Below are 22,627 nucleotides of genomic sequence, written 5' to 3'. Positions count from 1 at the left end.
TGCATATTTACTAATGGCAATGACTGTTTGATTAACTTTTATCAAGTTAGTTTTATCTGAAATATCCATATTCGTTTATTTTTTTTTTGTTACTGTTTGTCATATTTGAGAGACTTGGGCTACCTGAAGTCATTAAAGAAATTAAAAATAAATTTAGTCCATCACTTATTAATTATGTTACATCTTTTAAAAACTATTCCAGATCAAAAATATGAAAATTACAAAAAATATTCATTTTCACTCCACCCTAATATATATATATATATATATATATATATATATATATATATATATATATATATATATATATATATACTTTGGTAGGAGTGGAGGGGTCTGGTAGAACAGAGAGAGAATGAATGATGACCTCCAGCTGGCCTTGGTGAGATTGGTTTCACACGAGAAGCATTTTACTGGTCATACAAAATACTAAGAAGCAGACAGTAGAGGATAGGTGGGAGATAAAATATTAGGTTATAGGTCTTAGTAAGAATGTGATTATATACTTTTTGAATACAAAGAAATGAATATAAGGAATTGTGTATATAAAAAGGCAGTGAGTACATGGGTCTCATAAGCATTAGGCAAAAGAACTCAAACTGCAATACGTGTCCACTGGGTGAAAGAGAATGACATAATCATGGCAAAAGTTGTAGTGTTATCAACCAGGTCACCTTGTTTCATCGTAAGACATTCCTTTTATCAATATTTACGTAAAGGGAAACATAACTGACAGCCAATATGACTATAGCATAAAAATCAAATTTATAAAGCACCAGCAACAATTATAATTGAGAGTACATGAATATAATTATTTTTCCTCCACAATTCCCCCATTTTTTCCATGTCAGGAAAATTTTAATAATTATATTACACATGATCACCATACCCCATTCCGAGAGGAGAAAAGATATCCGTTACACAAGTTCAATCAACAATGGCAGCGAGTGCTAGTGAGTGTGTTTCCATTTAATTCATGGCCTGTTCATCAGCATGTGTCACAAATCGAAAAGACATGTTACCCGAGGCCAGAAGATAAGCAGGTCAGGGTGTAGATAGAGCAGCATCCAACGGGAAACACAGTCGAGGCACTCCTTGAGCTGCAGAGAAGGTAGATCTTGGCAGGTACGAGCTTGGGCCCGACACTGGGTTGAAGGAGACAAAAAGGTCTCGAGATGTGACCCAGAGATCCAGCCCCAGCACAGTATGGGGCCTCGTAGCAGCAGTTTGTGCAATCAGGTTTGATTCACCAGGCGAGCTGTGCACGTTGGAGGCAGCCGCGATGGCTGCACGAGCCCCACCCTCACCATTGAAAACATGTTGCAGATGACTTGCCGTGTGGACCTTCAGGGCCTTCGTTGTGCATTGTGCAACCACGGCAAGTTCACGATGTATCTGCAGAGCAGCAATTTGCGAGTGTAGTTGGGGACATTCCTCCATGCAGGCACCACGCAACGGCGACGTTAAATCTTTGCCTTGCTGTGGTTTGACTTGTCCAACCTTCTCTTCAGTGGGTTTTTTTTCTTTTTTCCCTTTTTTCTTTAACATGCTCATCTTATCTCCTCAGTAAGGGGGTAGTGTCATGATCACGTGTTGAATTCCCAATCACCCAAATCTGAGTTCTCCCCATTGTCCAATCTTTTGGTGGAAGTTCTTCCAAAGCTTCATTAGACGAAATCGTACACTGCATCGTTCAACTGCTCTCAACACTCCGAAACAAACAAAATCAAGGTTAAGCATCGATAAAACACGCCAACCAATAAACGTCATGGGCTCATGTATTTCAATCAGACTGACAAAGGTTCTTATAGAAGCATTTAACTTGCATTATATGTTATATCAAAATTTTATCCCTTTCCTTTCCTTGTTTTTTGCACCTAAACGACATGCTAAAATATACAGAAATCTCAGTTGTATGTACACTCAAAAACATTCATTTCATTTGCTATTTCCATGTTGAAAGGGCAACAGTCTTTTTCAGGGTTCCAATTTGCAATCAATAATTCTTTTCACCATCCTTCAAAAAGAAAATCCCTTCTAGTCAAGAAAAATATTCTATCATCTGTACAATAATTATGAAAGTGAGCTCCTTCTTCTTCTTCAATGTATTTTAATTCGTCTGAGCGATAAGTACAACACTCAAACTCAACAAGAGGACAGGTTCCCCCCTTTTTTTTTTTTGGAACAAGTACCGAATCCAAAGCGATTCGATTTTGCACAGTTACCATTTTAACATTTGCAATCATTTTAACATTCATATCTGCTAAACATTTGACAGTTTCATTCACAAGCAGTTCCAGAGCAACTGCCATTATGTATTTATTTATTTATTTTCCCAGCTAACTTAGCACTTCTGTACTGATGAAAGATGGTCAAGTCAGTGTTAGAAATACCTCAACTTACTTAAGTAAACGTACAAGAAGTACTACTTAATCAAAAATCATGCACCTGCCCAATTAATCAGAAAACAAATAAAACAGGTAATATTTAAATTGGCTTGTGGCATCATTGCTCTCTTTTTGGTTCATGAGTCAGTAAGTGGCCACTATATTCGTTATTGGTGTGTATGTGTGTCTGTCTGTCTGTCTGTCTGTCTGTCTGTCCCGAGCATAGCTCCGTGGGTTTTGATCTGATCCTGATAAAATTTGGGTGGAAGGTTTATATCATGATCAAGTTATGTTTTCCTGAGAATGGGCGTGGTGCGCCCATTATGGGCAGAGCCACGCCCAAAAAACGTGTTTTTAGGGGGTAGCCGATTTCAATTTACATCTTCTCTGAGGGGGTTTGTCGAATCTGGCAGGGGTTTCGGTATTTGGTTAGCCCAATGGCACCTGCATTGCCCCACGGAGCTCGATTTTTCATTTTCGTCCCAAGGTCAAGGTCACAAGGTCACAAACTTAGAAAATTGCGAATTTTGACATAAAAATCATACGGCCGCCCAAACTTTGAGAGCTGGGATGACAATATTTTTTTATGCATAATCTTGAGGTCATTCCCCACCTAAAGTCTTGAAACCATTTTGCTCTATCTCGAACACCTTGCCCGTGGCACCCCCTTCAAGTTTGTTTTTACGCTGATTTCATCAAAGTATGGATAATCCGAGGAGTGCGAAATGCCATATAGCCTTTATGACGTTATATTGTTCCTGGAATGTTCCAGAGGAAGTTTTGCACCAAAGGTCATAATCCTTGACCTTTGACCTTTAAAGTTCACAAAGGTCAAATTTTCAAAGTTGTGGGAATCGAACTGGGTTTTCGACCTTCGACGAACTAACTCCAATAAGCTATAGCACGTATCCTGTTTCCTTATTTTAATGTCCACAACATTGTTTTGTGACCTTTAAAGGTTATGCAAAGGTCAAATTTTTAAAGATTTTGAACGAAACCGAGTTTTCGACATTTTGCAGCTAATAACCTGTCACTCGTACCACATCATATTGATCATTTTTATAACTTGGTCAAAAATTATCACATTGTTTCAGAAGTCAAGGATGAGACAATCTACATCGTCAAATACCGCTTGTGAACCATCGTCGTCTTCAGACTTGTCAATAATATAATTCTTAAATTCTGACCGATTTAACATTCATTTCACATGGTCATGCCTTCTGTACTCTGCATAATTCTTGTTTCTCCTTTTTGTTTTTTTCCCCCACAAAATATGAAAGCATTTCCAGTACATGGTACAATTCCTTATTCCATTAATTGATTTCATAATTGCTGTTGATCTAGCCACTCTTCCAGCCATTCTGCAATATGTTTATGTAAATACCATGCTGCTTTCCCTCATGTCTTGATTTTCCCTTGCAGTTAACTTATGATTCTTAATATGTAATGTTGACCAATCTGTCGATCAATTTAATAACAGAGACCCTCTTTCAATGTTTTGTAAGTACCTCAACTTAATATATTATCTCGATTCAACTCTCAGAAACTTTTCCCTACCCTCAATTAACAGATCAACAAGGTACATAGCTACAGTGATTGACAATATATCAATCAATCACTACAACTTATCAATAACCTAACTGTGATATAACCAATCATTCACATCCGTCCCAAGTTACTGGTTCAAAGATACGGACTCTAATTACTCCGCAAATTTTGATCCATTCAAGAAGAAGTTAGGAAAAACGGATAGGGAGAATACTCCGTCACTTGAAGACCCCAATACATTTAAATTAAGATTACGAGACTTGTATGATAAAAGGTTTCTCAATTTGTAATCTCAAAAAAAAAGTTGATATTAATTATAACCAAAAGAAACATGATGATTTGAATGCCAATATGAATTGTCATGGAGGAAAAGACACAATGAAGAAAAATCATGTGCCTCCAGTGTTCTTAATGAGTTCCCTTTTCTTTTCTTTTTTTATGAGCTGAGTCTGAAAGTAATTAACTAAGTTCCCATACACAACTTCCATTAGTTACTAACTGTTCCCCATGTTAATGCATGTGACAACAAACCCGGTGCATGCAAACATTATCATGAGTATCACTTGTTGGTCCCATTGACCATAAGAGTATCCCATCATTACCATTCAGGTCAAAGCACACTGGTAATTCAAAACTAGGTTGTTATAATTACACTAATTAACAAGTAGCATGACTATCATTGTCATCACAGGGTGAGTCTTTTGGAAGTCTTTCTCGGGCTCTCAGCTCTGCAAACTCCCCCATAGTAAGAGTTCCACGCCGCTCAGCCTTGACATCGAGTTGCCGAGCTGCAGACCACACTTTGGCTGCAGAGCGTTCATTTGCAAACATTTAGGAACAAAACTTGCCAATATGGTTACGAAATACAAAATTTCTCCAGTTTATTTATACCAAATGCTAATATTGTTTCATCAACCTGATAAGCATCCATTTCTTTCATGGTCAATGGAGCTGAAATATCTCGGAAAAATAAACCTGTTTTTAAACAGGTGTACAAAAATTGTCAAATCATTTGTCAAAATTGAGTGATCAGGCGAATAGCATTTAGCTCCCAACTGGTCCCTCTCTCTCCTGATTGGCTACTCCTGATGGCCATGAGGTTAAAACTCCACCTTTTGAGTGCATTATTTATCCAATCTCACTTAAACAGCTTTATGGTCTATCATTGTGACAATAAATAGAATTGTCCAATTAAATCTAATGAATTTACCCTGACAGATAGAGGCCATATATGTTTTTTTTTTTTTTCTGTCTGCTTCCCGTACAAAAAGCTCGACCTTGGCAGGCAAAGGATTGGAATGTTCTTTTGATAAGGCCTGCAACGGCTGTGTGTGTTTAAGGAGCACCAGACAGCCAGTCTGTACAAAAGCCATCTCAGGAGCACTAGCTTTGTCTGGATTTTAACCTAATTTTCTTCTCAACTTGATGTACTTGGTTAACGGATCAATCATTGTAAAGGCCCTGTCACACCTTGACGATTTAGCCAACGTATGCCTGACGTATGAAAAATTTGGCTAAAACGCTGGCACACGTCGAATACGTTATGGATAAGTTTGTATGCGTTAAGAGCACGCTGGCATACGTCGTAGTATGCCGAGCTGTTAGACAAATTTTCCATGCTTGAAATTTTTCGACGTATGCCAGCGTATGACTCGCACGTTCCGCATAACACTGGCCATAAGTTGTAGGCACGTAAGTTGTAGGCATGTAAGTTACTCATAAGTTGAAACGCGTCGAGGTAATGTTTAGCTTACCGAAACTTATTTCTAACCTATGAGTACCGTGTTGTAGGCACGTTATGCGATCGTTGACACACGTTACTTGTAAGGTACTCATAAGTCAAAACGCGTCAAGGTAATGGTTAGCGTCAGTGTTCCAGACTCCCTGGTTTTTTTTTTTTCTTCGGTATGACGGTGATGTTGACACTTCGATTTATAGTGCGGTTATAATATAATATAATTTGAAGGCTGCCGCTCAACGATTTCAATCATAACCGCACGAGAAATCAAAGTGTCAACATGACCGTCATACTGAAGAAAAAAAAAAAAACCAGGGAGTCTGGAACACTGACGTGAACCATTACCTCGACATATTTCGACTTATGAGTACCTTGCAAGTAACGTATGTCGACGTGTGTCAACAATCGCGTAACGTGCCTACAACTTATGGCCAGCGTATGCGGAACGTGTGTCGTACGTCGAGAAATTTTCAACATGCTGAAAATTTCTTGACGTACTCGGCGTACAAAGACGTATGCCAGCGTGCTCTTAACGTATACAAAGCTTACCCATAACGTATTTGACGTGTGCCAGCTTGGTTCAGCAAATTTTTCATACGCTGGCTAAAACTTCAAGGTGTGACAGCGGCTTCACACTTCGATGTCTAGTGCGGTTATGATTTGAATCGCCGAGCCGCAGCCTATGAATAGCCTACGCCACGTGATCGTCGGCGATACGCTGCCGCACTATGCATAAGTTAGACTATCGTTGGGCATAGGTTGTGAACGCCGACAACACGCTCAGCATTCGTTTGTATAAGTTATCTATATGTGATTTAAAACATTCTGTGTACGTTACTAAAACGTTATGCATACGTCCAACACGTTATTATACACCCAAAACCTAAAAAAACAGCAATAGTTCAGTGTATGCCAGCGTTTTACATACATTTTGAGACCTTGCCATATGCTGGCTAAAACGTCAAGGTGTGACAGGGCCTTAAGAGGTAACATTATTTCATTCATATATGCAATGAATTTTGCCTGCCTGAATCGATCAAAGGGTTACACTGAGTTGTTTGCCATTGCCTTCCCAGCAGTGGTTTGGCAGGAATTTGTCTTTAACATCCATCAACCAATGTCGTTTATTAACTTTAACATTCACAGACTAATGAAGACAGCACGCCTAGTTTAACGTCCATCCGAGGGATCATGCATCATCTGTGAATCCCCCTGTGTGCTAAACATCATCAAATCACTTTAAAATCATTCCAAATCAATCACATTTCTATATTTCGATCACATTTTAAGTACAATGGTTACTATTCAAATCAAAATTTTGGAAACATTTCTCACACGCATGTGCATTTCAACACAGTAGCCCCCACCCTCCCAAACTGTGCCGTGGGTGAAACACACACGCACACACACACACACACACACACACACACACGCGCACACACACACACACACACACACTTGAGGGACGCTAGGTTTTTTTATGACGATGGCACTCGCATTTTGGGGCCATTTTTTCTCGGGGGCATTATTCCTTCCGCCCCCCCCCCCGTGCTTGAATCCGCATATGAATTGAATTGGGGGGGGGGGGTTCCAGTACCCATAAATCTTGTCTTGCAGTATGAACAGCTGCTTCTAAGACCTCAGCTTGCTGGGCTGAGTCATTGTAGGCAAATTCCCACTTTTCATCCATTTATTTCATCAGTACTGAACAAAGGGCTATTTGATTAATTTTGTCTCATAATGCCGGCGATAGCGAGTCTCCTAATTGGACCACTTCCCTGCTGGTAAAGCACAGATGTTCCAGTTTAGTGTTAGCCCGTTCAGGAAGATTTGTGACCTTGGTTTTTATCAGCACCAAGCAAGTGGCCCCAAGCCAAAGTGGTCTCATCATGAGCCAGTAACTAAACCACGAACAGACAGGCTGTTTTAACTCCCTGCCTGAAGTTTCTTTCGTTGTTGCAATATCATTTATCATGTATGACATCGTACAGTAATCTTCAGTTCCTTATCGAGCTCACAATCGCTTCAAATTCAGATTTTCACCAAGATTGAATTCACACACACACAAACACACACCTCTCAATCTGGTCTTAAAACACTCTCAACGACATCTGCCCTGCACTCTAAATAGATCGCAGCACAATGCTTGGGCTCTGTCTTTCAATACAAGCTTACATATACTCAGTTATTTGTGTCCATGCCAAAGATGCAACAGTGCATGCAGATTCAGTCGTCATCGTTTTTCCTCTGCAATCAGCGTGTGCACTTCGCCTCATCCAGAGTCTTCACAGTGTACGGTGACGACCAATCCTTATCTCCACTTTCTGTACTCATGCATTCCCATAAGCTTCACAGGTCACAATACACAACAGCACGTTTTATTCCAGTAAAATCTACTCGATTCGCACATGCTCCATTTTAACACTCACCTAGTACCACATGCGGATCAATGCAAATCTGTGCATACAAATCAGATATAAATACAAACACATAAGAGTTCCAGGTTGGAACACTCAACTTGCGTCCTTAACACAAAACTCAACCTTTCCAATCACAAAGCATTCACAAATCCGTCCAAAGAGGTAACTCCTTGATGCAAAACGATAGGATTTACGAATCCGTAACACCTCCACACAATACAATGCAACAGTTTTACAGCAAGCAAACTTCCAGTGAGTTCCATGAACAAACAGAAATCCAAACGGGTAACTCAACAAACATTCATAACACTTATTCGTTCTCCCACTTGCCCATTCTCATTGCTCGTTTACCTGGGTCGGCATCAGTTTAGCCTCCGTCTGAGCATGTCGCTGTTCGATCAATGAACTGCAATGGGTCACATAGGGCATCAGATCCTTCACATCTTTTGATTCCCAGCCGATACACACTCGCTTGATCTCGTTCTGCAATTTTGCTGCCAACCCGCTGATAAAGGCATGAGCGATAAACTGCTGATAAATTTTTGCGGATCCTCTCGTACCTTCGGCATCTCGTTTGCAATGGCACTCAACTCAGAACCCAATGGCCGACATAATGCTTGCAGGCCTCTTGCCCCCCCCCCGGGTAATCTCGCAATGGGAACATACCTAACGGTGCCTCCTCATCTCCTTCCTTCGCAGCCTCCAAGGTGGCCTATCTGGATCGGGTCTGCACTCCGACCCTGTCACCAAGAAGAGCCCTCTCTTGTCGTTATGTCGCAGCCTCCTTCCTCTCCACGATCTCCGTATTCTCCTCTTTTGATACTCCTCCTGTGGCTCCTCGTTTGATACTGCTCCTATGGCTCCTCGTTGATGCTCTTCCTGCCCTGTACCATCATCTCCCTCTTCGCCTGGTTCTTCGTCCTCGAGCGGCGGCGCCGTTGGAACTATGCCTGGAATGAGGTCTGGCCACCTATCTGACTCCTCTCCATCATCCTCAAACTTGACAGGGGCAGCTCGCTGTTTTCTCTTTGATTTATTTTCAAGTCTCACGGGCATCTGCTTAGTCACCTGGTCTAGCTGACCCTTCAGGTTTAACAGCCGCGTATTTTCGACCCTGTCCTGACACTCCTCCATGCAATCCATGTATGCTCCCCAATGTACGTGCCTCGAGGCCTTTTTGTCCTTTCCTTTTTCCTCCAGAACTTTCCTTAGGTGATTCAAACAATCCCAATCAAAAGTACCATTCTCAGGAAAAGGCAATTTACTGTTCCTAGTTCAAACGCACCAATTTGCAACGTCTCTCACAGAATCAGGTCCGTATTTATCGAACATATATCTCGCGCATGTCCCTCTGCGTGGCCTGGGGCGGTTGCTTCGGTATACCCAATCTCATCACAACAGGATTTCCCATCCTGCAAACCGTTACAAGATCACAAATGCCATATAATATGCACTTCAATATAGCGATAATACAACAAATCCTGGTCAGCACTGTGATAAAGCAACTATATAGTACTGTTGGTTCGAACCACATAACCTCAATCCACATAACACATCACAATCACATAGTAATCAATAACCACATAACAATCACACTTTATCACACAGCGAGCTGGGTCTCGAACCCCTCTCTTTGAGGAGGTGGGATTCCAACCCCCTCCCTTTGGCCAGAGGGAATTGGCCTTTTCCGCTCTGCCTCTGCTGTACCAAGTACAGCTCAGTGAGCCGAGTACCGAACTCGCTCAAGGTACGGTGAAGACTTGAACTCCCTGTGAAGAAATCCCCGAGCTCTGTTCAGCCCCGAAGGCTTAAGCGGTCTCGAACCGCAGGATCCCCTCAGGCCTATCAATAAAAATTCTCTGACATGTACTTTCCTTTGTCGATGTCGATGTACTTTACCCGCTAAGAACAGGTCCGCCGTCAGGGATGGCATCTCGTTGGCATCTGACAGCTTCTAGTCTGCGATGCTCAAGCGTTTGCCGTCCCTCCGGACCATGGACTGCCTCCAGGGATTTAGTACATCCGAGTCACGGCACCAATTTGTCGTGGAATTTTGTTGTCTTAACCAACTCGGTGTAAATCCTATTCCTCAATTTGTAATACACAAATAATCCACTGTCCACAAGGAAAAGTACATTTGATCAAAGAATATTTATTGTGTGGTACCACAGATGTAAACATCCACAATGATTTGTACTCAACTAAGCTTACATTTCCTGATATATAAAGAGATATACTTTGGAAGGAGAGAGAGAGAGAGAGAGAGAGAGAGAGAGAGAGAGAGAGAGAGAGAGAGAGAGAGAGAGAGAGAGAGGAGAGAGAGGAGGGGGGGAGGGGAGGAGAGGAAAGAGGGAGGATTCTGGCAGATGTGACGCCCAGTTTAACGTCCATCCGAGAGATGGCACATGGGAAACACCAGGATCACAGTTTATTGTTGGGTCAGAGTTTGAAACCAGGTGAGACAGCTTAGAGCGAGCAGGTGTACCTCTCGGCTACGTACAGTTTTTGGCCCTATCTCTCAATGCTGAAGAATCACTTTAAAAATGAAATGAACCTCAGATCCGGATTCGGATTTTCACCAAAATCAAATCAATTCGTTCTTGTTAAACACCCAACCTGTCCACCAAGTTTCATTCAAATCCATCCACAACTTATTGAGATATTGTTCTCTATACACTATTTTGGCCCTGCCTCTCAATGGTGAAGAACCACTTTAAAAATTCCAGTAGCCAAATCCAGATCTTAACCAAAACGTAATCAGTTTGTCCTTATCACACACCCAATCTTCTCACAAAATTTCATCCATATCTGTCCACAACTTTTTGAGATATCATGCAGAAAGACAGATGGTATTGTTTACTCTACACCTCTGGAGAGTTCTCTCACACAACAGATCTGATTTATACATTTATTGTGTGTTTAAGTCATCACAAAGGAATGTTATTGTAGTTATTTCTATTATACACAGATCCTCCTGTCTCTTTCTCTCTTTCTCTCTTTCTCTCTTTCTCTCATTCTCTCATTCTCTCATTCTCTCATTCTCTCATTCTCTCATTCTCTCATTCTCTCATTCTCTCATTCTCTCATTCTCTCATTCTCTCATTCTCTCATTCTCTCATTCTCTCATTCTCTCATTCTCTCATTCTCTCATTCTCTCATTCTCTCAGTCTGACAAACCTATTAATTACATGAAGATTGAGAACTTTGTATGCCTAGTGTTGGCTTAATGGTTAGGGTGGTGGGCTTGGGATTATTGGGTCCTGAGTTCAAATATCACTTGGCTGTTGAATTAATACCAGGTGGGGTTGACTCAGCCTGTCATCCTTCCGAGGTTGGCAAAATGAGTACCAGCTTGCTGGGATGATTGAGTCATTCGAGTATCCTGTGCCGGAGTGGAGACTCGTCCAGGATTGTGCCCAATAGCCCCAGGAGACTGCATCAGCATTGAGAGCAGTACCAATGCTCTGTGCAGAATTTGGGCCCGATGGATGGATGGATGAGGGTGAAAACATAACCTCCTTCCACTTTCAGTGACGGGGGTAATTATGGGCTCATGGAAAGCCAAAGCAGGCTCCACAATGCCCAGCCCGATTTTGTAATATGAAACATTTCTGTTTTGTGACTTATATGCAAATGATTTTCTTTGGAGAAAATGACTTGAAAATAAAAACGTTAACACCTGTTCATGTTTCTACAGGAATGAGTTGATGAACAATGGGATACAGACATTTCAAGCTTCCAGTAAGTCACTTTTCTTCCTGCTCACCATTGTGATCGTTTTTTTATGTTGCGAAAACGAAGTTTTTGCAAGATATGTTAATCAGCTTGAATGTTTTTTTTTTTTTTTGTCTGTAATCGCGTATCGATCATTCTGCAGAGCACAGTTATCATTGGAAATTTTTGTAACTTCGCATATCAGAGTCCTATCGAGGTCCCTTTCAGCGCATAAAATTTTCAGGGTCAAAGGTCAAGGTCACTTTGTCGCAAATCAGGGGAGTTGACGAAACCCTTATTTTTTGGAGTAATTTTGATCGGACCGTCTTCAAACTTCATGGGAATATAGTTCATGATCTGGCGCTCAGCTGATTAATTTTTGGTGGCGATCGGCCTTGACCTTCATGGTTAGCGCTTCAGGTCGAAAGTTTTTTTGACCCCAAGGTCAAATTTTTTAATCTTAGGTACCATATCGTGTAATACCTCAAATTGAACACCTCGATGAGTGCTTTCTAGATATGTCAAGCTTGAGACATTATGACGTTATGAGGCAAACGCATATTTTTCATGGTTACTCTGTAGAACGATTCTCATCGGAATCTCTCGTAGGCAGATATTCCTCAAGGAGTCGCTCCTGGTGGATAGCAGCTCTGTTCACGTCAGTGTGACCTTAAATAAGTCACACGTGGTCACCTTTTGGCAAGATAGGGTCACCCTGGGGGTGACATTGGTTTTTTATTTTATTTTTGATGCTGGAAGAAACGTCAAAGGAGGCATATTCAATGCAACAGTAGATTGAACAGATTGAACCTGAAAAGACTAGGGTTTCCCAAGGAATGCATAAGAGGTTGAGATCTGTATAAAATTGAGAATCCACTGACTTTCCGCCAGTAAGAGAGTGGGTCTTTGCAAATTTTCCTCCTCCATGAACATGTTCCTTTCACACAGCACATGTTAGTGACCTCTATATTCCACTTCCTCCTTTTTGGTCTTGCACCCTCTGTCCTCTCTTAGCTCTGCTCTCCTCAGTTTCAGCAGGGTGCACATGGTCTGCCAGTAATCCTCTTTATGTTAAACTCCCAAAATCCAGGCTCACTGCTCACCTCCTCATTTACTCATCTTTTCTCTTGCTCGTGGAACTAACTTCCCCAGTCTGTTCAGTCCCATTTTTGCCTCCAGGGATTCAAGACAGCTGTTCACCACTATCTTAGGTTATCCCCCCCCCCTCATCCACACTCATGATCTTTTCTTCCCCAAATGACCCCATTGCCAAGCACTCCCTTTTCCAGGTTATTGGTCCTCTTCTCCCTCACCTCATTTTGTTTTAGTTGTCAGTTGGTTTGTTACTGCTTATCCTCCCTTTCCCCTTCTTGCTGTGTTTCAGCATGTGTGCAGCTTGTTCACCCCCACGTGTTCTTCTCTCCCTCCCCTTGAACTTGCTCTCACTCTGATGTCTACTCTGCTGTTGGTCTTTCCCCCTTTCCATTTTGTTCTCTTCTGTAGTTATGCTCTAGCCCTTCCACTCTCCTCAATTATGTACATACACACAAAAACATGCCAATTGTGGGGAAGGCCTTGTTTTCAACCACTGCAAAAGAAGCAAGGTGGGAAGCAGGAGCACCAGTCCAGAATGTGGAGTCACAATTTGTGGAGCTCCTTCTGAAAGATTTGTACACCGTGAGCTTGGCGTGACTGAGGAATGCCTTAGCTCTGGAGAACATCTAGACAGTGACTGGCCTCCGACACTAGCTAGCTTGGTGATATGATCTTCCCAAGAAAAGTTATGGCACAATGTGAAGCCAAGGAGTTCCAATGACTGCACCTCTTCCAGTGGCTGTCCAGCCAAGTGTAGTTGGAAAGATTGAGAGCATGGGACTTATTGGTGTTTTTGGTGGCTGACTAGCAGTGTATCCTATTCAGGTCTGCAACTGTGATCATTCTACGCAGGATTCAGTCATCCACAAAATATTGAAGTTTGTTTTTCAGAGAATCAAACAGATTATTGACATAGATCAAGAATAATGTAGGTCCTTGGATTCCTTGTGCCTGGTGTTGGCTTCGCGGTTAATGTGGCTGGCTTGGAACCTTAGGGTCATCCTTCCGAGGTCGGCGAAATGAGCATCAGTGTATTGGGGTGATAACTTCACTATTCAGGGTAGCCTGCGTCAGAGTGGCGACCCATCCAGGACTGTCTGTACTCTTTGCCAATGAAACTGCTTCGGCAGCCCTATGCACCTTTACAGAACAAATGGAATGGTATTATTATTAAGCTGCCTTGTGGAACGCCAACTTGAAAGGAAAAATAACGGGAAAGGACACCATAAAGGACCATCTGTTGTTTCTGCTCAAAGAGAAAATTGGGCAACCATTTTAGCAGGAAGAATCGTAACGTTTGTAAATTCCCAAGGAGGAATTTGCCTGTCCCAGAAGGACCTGTTCAAGAGAGAAAAAGAGTGTTTGATAACAACGAAGCGCATTTCCTGAGGATTAAAGCACTAATGCCGTCACGACCAATTGCGGAAGAAATTGGAGCTGGCTAAGAAACATCTCGACTGTGGCAGGGCAGAAGTCAACATGCTGACAGGAATAATCTGGAAAGGTGGAAAGGGTGGATGTAGGAAGGGATGGATTTTGGACATTGGTCTTTTAATTGAAGACGGAGTTATCGAGCATGACTCCATCCTTTAGGAATGAAGATGGGAAGGAATGAAAGAGGGATGTGTACCAGATACTGACCAGCTCCCACCAGCCTTTGAAGAATCGTGAGAGGCTGGATAATTTGTCTCATAGATGAGCCTGTTTTGGGGTCCTGGCTCTTGTTATGACAGATACACATTGATTCCGACCTGTGCAGAGAGGGGCTGCAGGTTGCCATCGGTTGGGATTGCCTTACCTGCGGAGAATTGGTGGAGAGTTGATGTTTTAGATTTTCACCCCGAACGTTCCTAATTTTGTACACCCATTATAATCTGGAACATTTTTTTTTTTTTTTTAACATCCAGCGAATGACAATGCTGATTGTGTACATTGTGTCACTGTTCCACAGGGACCAAGTGGAAAAAGTTGATGAGGATCTTCAAGAATTTCAAAAAGTCATCCACCAGTAAGAATATTCTTGTTTATGAAGGAAACAAGGGTTGTGGAAAGAGTTTCCTCCTGGAACATATTTCCAACGTTTTAGAGAGAAAGACCAATACCAAGAAGAAATACAAGAATCACAGGTGTGTTTAACAGATAATTAGCCTGTACTTTAAATCCCAAAAGGACCTTGTAGATGTGAGATCACTGATAATGCCATAACCGGTTTCGGGTGCCTTCACGTGTGATGCTGGTTCGAGAGTTCCTCCCTCCAGCTCATCAAAGTGAAGTTTCCCAGAGCAGATCCATTGTATTTTATTTCCTTTTTTTGAAATTTTCATTCATGTGTTGCTGTTCATGTTTTCATCCAATTTTCTATGTCAAACGGTACGTAGTTGCGTTGAATTGTCAGATTTGTGTCCTTGTTAAATTCTGGTCTACTCGCTTGCGGCTTGGATATAGTTGGCATGTTGCTTCTGTTTCTGCTTTGACAACCAGTGCTTTTATTTCAATTCCTTTCTCCCAAGTATTGTATCCTTCAACTTGATCCTTTTCCCTCGTCCTCGCTCCAAAAATACTGTCGTGTCCACGCCGATTAAGACCGACGCTGGACGGATGGACCAAACTGGCTTTTACTCCGTTGGACTGCGTTCAAACAATGGCGGCTTTGCGTGTGCAGGAATCACAAGAAGCAATGATACTCTTAACTCTTATAAAACCAACGGGTTTATTTCCCGAACAAATAACAGTGGAGACGTGACGGTAGAGACGACGATGGATTGAGGTGGGGAAGAAAGAGGGGGAACACTGAATCGATAAATAATTATGTATAATGACACTGAAACCTATTGCACAACACACCGGATTCAAACACAGACAGGGATGAGCAATGAGAAAACCCGGATGAGGAATTAACTGTAATGGTGGACGAGGAGGGAGCAGGTCCACGGGCTAGAGAGATGAGTAGACGATGAAGCAAGCGACGAAGGCACACAAGCAGAAGCCAGGGACGAGGAATCGGGCACAACGGATGGGGCAACGTCAAGTGCAGGAACAGGAGAAGGCAGGCACATGAGAAAGAAGGCAGGTAGTCAGGCAGGCACCACGGACAGAGCAACTGTTTCCTCTCCACACGATTTCCTTCTCCCTTCGAGACGATTCCAACTCTCCTGGATCTTGCGAGCTCTCCCTTCGGAAAGACGAACTCCGCCTCTTCAGAGGCAACTGTAACTTTGCCCCCTCGGGAGGTGATTAAAAGCTCCTCCCCTCGCTCTCAGGACGGTGCAGCCCCTTTTAAAGCCCTTTCTCTCTTTTTTGCTTTGACCTCGCCTTGGTGCCTCATCCATTGGGATATACAAGAGGTTATACGTACGATTCCTTACCTTAAACCCGATTTATCACAATGCACCACCCTCTGTATGGTGCACTTTTAAACAGGCAATTCTTAAGCTATGTGGGTTAACTACTTGCATGTGGACCACACTACTCCATATGGTTCTTTATGTACTAAGGTAATCTCTACTCCCCCCCACCCCCCACACACACACACACACACACAAACGTAACAATACAAATAACAAAAGCTCTTCTTCACTCCAAGAAAACAAACAAATATGAACTCGATCTACCATGCACAGTTCCTCCTTCATGCTCTCTCCCTTCTTTTTTCAATATCCACAAGCTGAGCCTTCATTTAATAAAACATTTATTCCTTTTAAAGTTCTTAATAACATTTGAAAAAATGCTTTAAAATGCATTAATTTTAATATGCATCATTCTTCCTACTCCATCAGGAACAATCCAAGCATTCTTGTCCTTTTTTCACAAAGCTTTTTTCCCAAAACGTTTTCACTCCTGAACACTTAGTTAATCGACCCTCCTCTCATATGTGCAGCTCCACTCTCCTCAGTTCCTTTAATCTTTCCACCCCTCCCATGAAGTCTCTCTCCATAAGTCCAGTTTGGGAATCCTCACAAGTCAATTTTGCAGAAGTTATGTACACGGACCAATCACTTCTTCTACTCTGCGACTTTCTCTACCCTCCCACCTCTTGTTTGTGTGTTGTACCGTTCTCCCAACGATGAATCGATTTTTACTTCTCTCTCTCAGACAACATGGACCAACTTTTAATCACTCATCCCAACTCTTTCTTCCTCGGATGTGGTGATTTAAATTGTCACCATGCCAATTGGCTGGGTGCTGGTACCTCTCTCCCCAGCTATGGCACTTCAGCAACGGACTTCTTTGACTCCATGGGACTGACTCAAGCTGTGAACTTTCTGATCCGGATTTTTTCCCTGCTAATGTCTCCTGCTCTTCCTCTGCTCCAATTGGTTCATCTGAGCATGTTCTTGTGAAGGTCAACATCTCTCTCGCTATTAATTTTCAGAGAAAATACTTGTTGCCGGCGAGTCTGGCAGTTCCCTCGAGCAGGTTGGCAGGGACTGCAAGCAGCCATCTCACTTCAGGACTGGTCTCCTATATTCGCCACCCCAATATTGACTCAGCCTGGGAATTCTTCCACAGAAACCTGGTTTCCCTTATGCACATATTCATCCCATCTTGTCTTCAGTTATCATATCCATCCTCCCACCCATGGTACACCGAATGCAGTGGTGCGGCAGTTTCCTTGAAACAACTCGCATTCTCCTCCTGGAAGGCAAATCCGACCGAAGGCCACGTCAGATCATTCCACAAAGCCCGCAACAAGTGTGTGTTCCCTCTCAGTAGAGCCAGAAAACACCATCTGTCCAATTTCAAGAATGAACTTTCAAACTTGTCTCCCTCCTCTAAAACCTGGTGGCACCTTAAGTCTATCTCTGGTGTATGATCCCCCTCCATTTCTTCCTTCCCTTCAAATATCACCACAGCCGACTCCAATTGTGAGAAAGTCGAATGCCTCAATTTTGTGTTTGCTTCCATATCTTGTGTCCCCAAACACTTGCCCTCTGTACCCACCCTTCCCTGTCGACCCAATTGCTCCTGGTTTCTGTGTCTTTTTCTTCACCTGAGAAGGTGGAGACGTTTCTTGCATCCCCCGACTCTGATTCTTCAACTGGACCAGACGGCATCGGCTCACGTGTCCTAAAAACTTGCTCGGCTGCGATTCCACATTCTCTTTCTGCTCTGTTCACCATATACCTTTCCCTCGGTATAACCTTCCATCTGCTTGGAAGTCACCCTACATCATTGCATCACAATAACCCAGGTATAAAACCTGATCCCCTTCACTACACACCTATCAGCTTACTTCCAATCATCAGCAAGGTCATGGAGTCCATAAATGCAGTTGATATGAAATCCTTCTTCTTCTGAAACGGCCTGATCTCTGACCATAAGTTTGGTTTCAGACCAGGTCACTCTACCTTGAACATGCTGTCTCTGCTCTCTCAACAATGGATGGAAGCTCTCAATGTCAGACATGAGATCCAGGCCATCTCTCCAGACATGCAGTATCTCGAGCATTCGATACAGTCTGCATCCCACCCAAACAGTTGGAATATGTCTTTCAATCCCGATGACAAATCCCACACACTCACTATCTCTCTCTAAAAGGTCAGTCTGGCAAACCCTCCAATCTACTTTCTTAGCAATCCTCTTGAACAAGTTCAGTCTCTCAAACTCTTGGGTTTCATTATCAGCCTTGGCCAAACCACGTGACGAAGTTCACCTCCAAAGGCAGTCGCCGACTGGGCATCCTCTGTTGTGCAAAGTCCTTACTTGGCACACCTGAACTCTGATCACCTACAAGGCTTTCATCGGCAGCTCGATGGAGTACTCCTTTCCCCTCTAAATTGGTGCCCCTGCCTCATACCTTGCTCAGCTTGACGCCATGGAAACCAAAGCCTTCAATATCAATGGAATCTCCCATGATGAAGCTGAGTACATAGGCCTATTACTTTCCTATTGCAAACAGGTCAGTGGTACCCTTGTTTTCTATTGCCTTCTTTCTGGTCTTGCACTCTCTGTTCTTTCCGTGCTACCCCTTCCCCCCATCCCCAGATTCTGCAGGATGCACAAGGACTGCCAGCAACACCCTTAATTTGTATATTTTAAAGTTGCAAATACGTCATTTTACAAACTACTTTTGTCCATTCTTGTAGAATGCATTTGATTTAACTTTCTCCTCCTGAGGCAACCATTTTATTATTGTAGGAGCATTGAACTCTGCTAAGACTTCAGAATCAAAATCCACTAGCATAACCCACGCTCTGCGCGACATGTTGGGGTGGATGTGTTTGAGAAAGGAACTGATGCAGAGTATCAGCAGTCATTTTACTTTAATGCAGTAAGTGGAATACGATTTCACTGTTTCAGAACCATTTTATTTACTTTTTTTTTGTACCATGCACCTCATATGGTCTTTGAGATAATGTAAGCCGAATATCACACTACTCGAGCACAGAACAAAGTCGAAGATAGCGCGACACGAAACCACAAACTGGGAAATAATATCTTCTTCTTTCGGCTGCTCCCGTTAGGGGTCGCCACAGCGGATCATCCGTATGATCCACATAGTGATTTGGCACATGTTTTACGCCGGATGCCCTTCCTGATGCAACCCTCGTCGCCTCTTACGACACAGGGATATGGTACACCGATTTTAACCGGGGTATACACCGGCCCAGTATACTGGTACTCATTTCGCCGACCTCGGAAGGATGACAGGCTGAGTGAACCCCCTGGTGTATTAATTCAGTGGCCCAACGGGGCTTGAACTCAGGATCTCTTGGATCCCAAGCCACTGCCCTAACCACTGTGCCAACACCAGGCTAAACTGGGAAATAATATATAAGATGTTATTTGCTTGTCCTAATGTCCTTGTTCTGGAAGTGATACATGTACAATCTCCTCCACCAGCCTTAGATATTAAATAAAAGCTATGTGTACCTTCACAATTGCTCTGTTATTAACTTTCTCCTTGTATGGAACAGGATTGTGTCGATGGAACTCGATGACAACAAAGAATGGGCATTGAAGAAAATGTATGACATGCTGCCGAAAAGAGAAGCAGAATGCTTCTCAAATGAACCGAGTGATATCTGGATGGCTTTTAAAGCTGAGGTGAGGTTCAAACTCTTTGATACCACTCTTAATTTGACCCCATTTGGTCTCACAACACTAAAATTTGACAAACACATGATTGTATGCAGAAACGTAGGGGCAATACCCCTGGGCGCTCACCTGGTAGAATAATGATACTCAGGAGGAAATCATTGTGGGACAGAATCAGCAAAATGTACCTACCAATGTTATAGCAAATACCTATTTTGGAGAGCAATCCCTCCCCTCCCCCCAGGGCCCGAATTTTTTAAATCTTTTTTTTAAATGCCATGAACAACATTTGATACATGGTGATGAACATTGTGGTAAAGTTTCATCGAAATTGTAGCGTAGTTTCAGAGAAGAAGTTGCAAGTATTTGTGGACGGACGACGTGCTGTCCCATAAGCTCCCTGGAATGATGTTCCAGGTGAGCTAATAATTGATAAAAAAAAGTTGTTGCTAAATAACTTCTTTTCTTTTTTAATGCAAAACAATTCAATTGAGAAAAGTGTGAAGTAGAGGGAGAACAGAAGCTGTGAGGCAAATATTAAATGTTTGGAGTAATGCCCGACAAACCTTGGAGCTAAAAACAGTCAAAAGTTGGAAATTCTACTTCAAGGCGACAAATTAGAACGGATGTTTGAAAGGTTTAGAAAGTTTGGGATGAAACAATGGTGGATACTATACATGATGGTTCTTCTGAAACCCAACCATTCATTCCATACTCCACTCCCAACAATAACCCTCCACCCACTTTATTTTCCATCCTCTCCTTTACCCACTCGATCTCTTGGATCCCAAACAAACAAAAAACACTTCACCCTCCCTTATCACTCAATATTATCCTTACTATATTTTCCTTCCTCACTTTTATTTCTTTTACACTTTAATTTCCTTGTGACATCTGCAACTCAATGAACACATCACTATGTGTCAGATTTGTAGTCATTCTGAGTGCGTGTGGTATGGAGCCCTGGGATTGTGGCCTGTGATGCAAGAAAGATGGGCCAAATGACCTTTGCTCACCCCTTTGACATTCTCTACTGTCGTATTGTTGAAACAATCATGGTTTATCTCTGTTGTCTAAACGATCATGGTTGTGTGTTTGAGGTCATGATGGGCAGCACATTTGAAAGACTGAATGATGGTGATCAGGTAACAGACACAGGAAGACTGTTCCACATTTGGGAGAATACAGTCGTGGTGCAAATGAATGCAAGCTGCCAACCAACCTGGACGTGAGCAGCTGACGTTTTCTTTTAGAATGTGCATGACCAGGGGCAGCTTTGGGAGGGTAGAGGTAAGAGGGGGATGGAGATACAAGGCCAGATGTGGGCTTTTAAAAAATAGACCCCACCAATTTTTCAGCTGATGAGAGGGTGACAATCCTTGGGAATCTGCTTCCTGTCTTGTGATTCCAATGATATGGAAGGCTTTGTTTTGACCACCTCAAGACAGCAAATTGTGAAGCAGGGGCAACAACAACAGATCAAGGAGCCATATATTCTCGGTATCTTCATATGAAAGCCTTGTATACACCATGACAAGCTTGGTCTGGTCAGGAATCTTTCCACGGTCACACAATGTAGCAGTCACATATGTTTTTATTTTTCGGGGAGCTGCACGGCGTATTTAGAAATTGTGGAGACCGAAAACGTGCGGGTGCCGTACGGTCTTTGATTTGATGTTGCACGGTGACCTTAGGGCGTTCCTGCGGCGGCCATAGAATTTTCAAGGCAGACGCAAGGTGCCCGCAAGGCGACCGCAGGGCCCCAAAGGTGAACGTTCGGCCAGACGGACGGAAACGAGTGGGTTCTTTTTTTTCTTTATTTTTTTTATCAGTTCTTTTGTTTCGGCTTGTCGAATTGCGACGGCGAACGTAGAAATGAAAAGAGTTATAACTCCGCGCTATAATTCCACGGCGACCCCAGGCCTGTAAAATATAGCCATACGGCGTAGGGCCACCCTGAGGCCACCTCAGAAACACTGCGGCCGCCACACATTTCTGTCAATTCAGAGGACGTACGGCCACCGTATCCTCGCCGTAGAGCAAATGTGACTTAGGCCTTACTGCAAATAATATTCTGCACTTGAGTCACTCTGCACGAAACTGGAGGTAGATACGTTGAGTTCTGCGAGGACTCGTTCCACCTTCTGAAACACGCAAGTGGAGATTACAATTTTGCTGATGACTCCAGTTGGTTGTAAAGTTAGTGTTCCATATAATCAGAGAGGTCATTGATTAGATCAAGAATGATGTACTTTCAGAGACCCTGCCTTGTGGAACTCCAGCCTGAAGGTAAAGTTCATGGGAAGGGACACCGTCAAGGGCCACTCACTGTTTCCCCCCAAATAGGAAATCGGCAGGGGGCCTGAAATAACAAAGGAAGACGATTTAAAATCTCGGCTGGATGCCAGACAGTTTCAAAGGCTGAGATATATCTGAAGAGATGGCCCGAAGCTCTTGCTTGTGTTTCAGGGCAATCCACTGGTGTCAGGAGTAAGTAGCCAAGGTGAAATGGCCAGGTCAGAAGCCGAATGAGCAGGTTGGAAAAGAGATGGGGGCTGAGGTCAGCTGCAATGATGGGTTCCATTACTTTGCTTTTTATGGGGAGAAAGCTAATCCGTTTGTAGTTGAGGGATTAAATTTTGGAAGCTTTGTTATGGATAGCAGTGATGTTTGCAACTTTCCAAGAT

The 22,627-nt window shown here is 42.8% G+C and overlaps 1 protein-coding gene across 3 annotated transcripts in view; it reads left to right on the top strand.

Moving 5' to 3' along the window:
- Nucleotides 1-22,627, top strand: part of LOC147033270 (kinesin-like protein KIF27) — a 54,874-nt gene that overhangs the window by 22,884 nt on the left and 9,363 nt on the right. For 2 of the 3 annotated variants that reach the window (XR_015055508.1, XM_085871458.1), the window contains exons 8-10: nt 11,791-11,834; nt 14,854-15,028; nt 19,820-19,949. Coding sequence is in view for 2 of the 3 variants with exons in the window: in XM_085871458.1 (XP_085727584.1) it covers nt 11,791-11,834; nt 14,854-15,028; nt 19,820-19,949 (349 nt within the window). In the remaining variant the exon portion in view is untranslated. Of the gene's footprint in view, nt 1-8,792; nt 8,950-11,790; nt 11,835-14,853; nt 15,029-19,819; nt 19,950-22,627 lie in introns of those variants that run through there. The other variant, XM_085871459.1, reaches the window with a different exon arrangement.

Source organism: Eptatretus burgeri, chromosome 2 (genome assembly GCF_056783735.1).
Source record: "Eptatretus burgeri isolate ZD-2024b chromosome 2, Ebu_testis_v1, whole genome shotgun sequence".
NCBI classification, from domain to species: Eukaryota; Metazoa; Chordata; class Myxini; order Myxiniformes; family Myxinidae; genus Eptatretus; species Eptatretus burgeri.
This window is presented reverse-complemented; position numbering and strand designations above follow the sequence as displayed.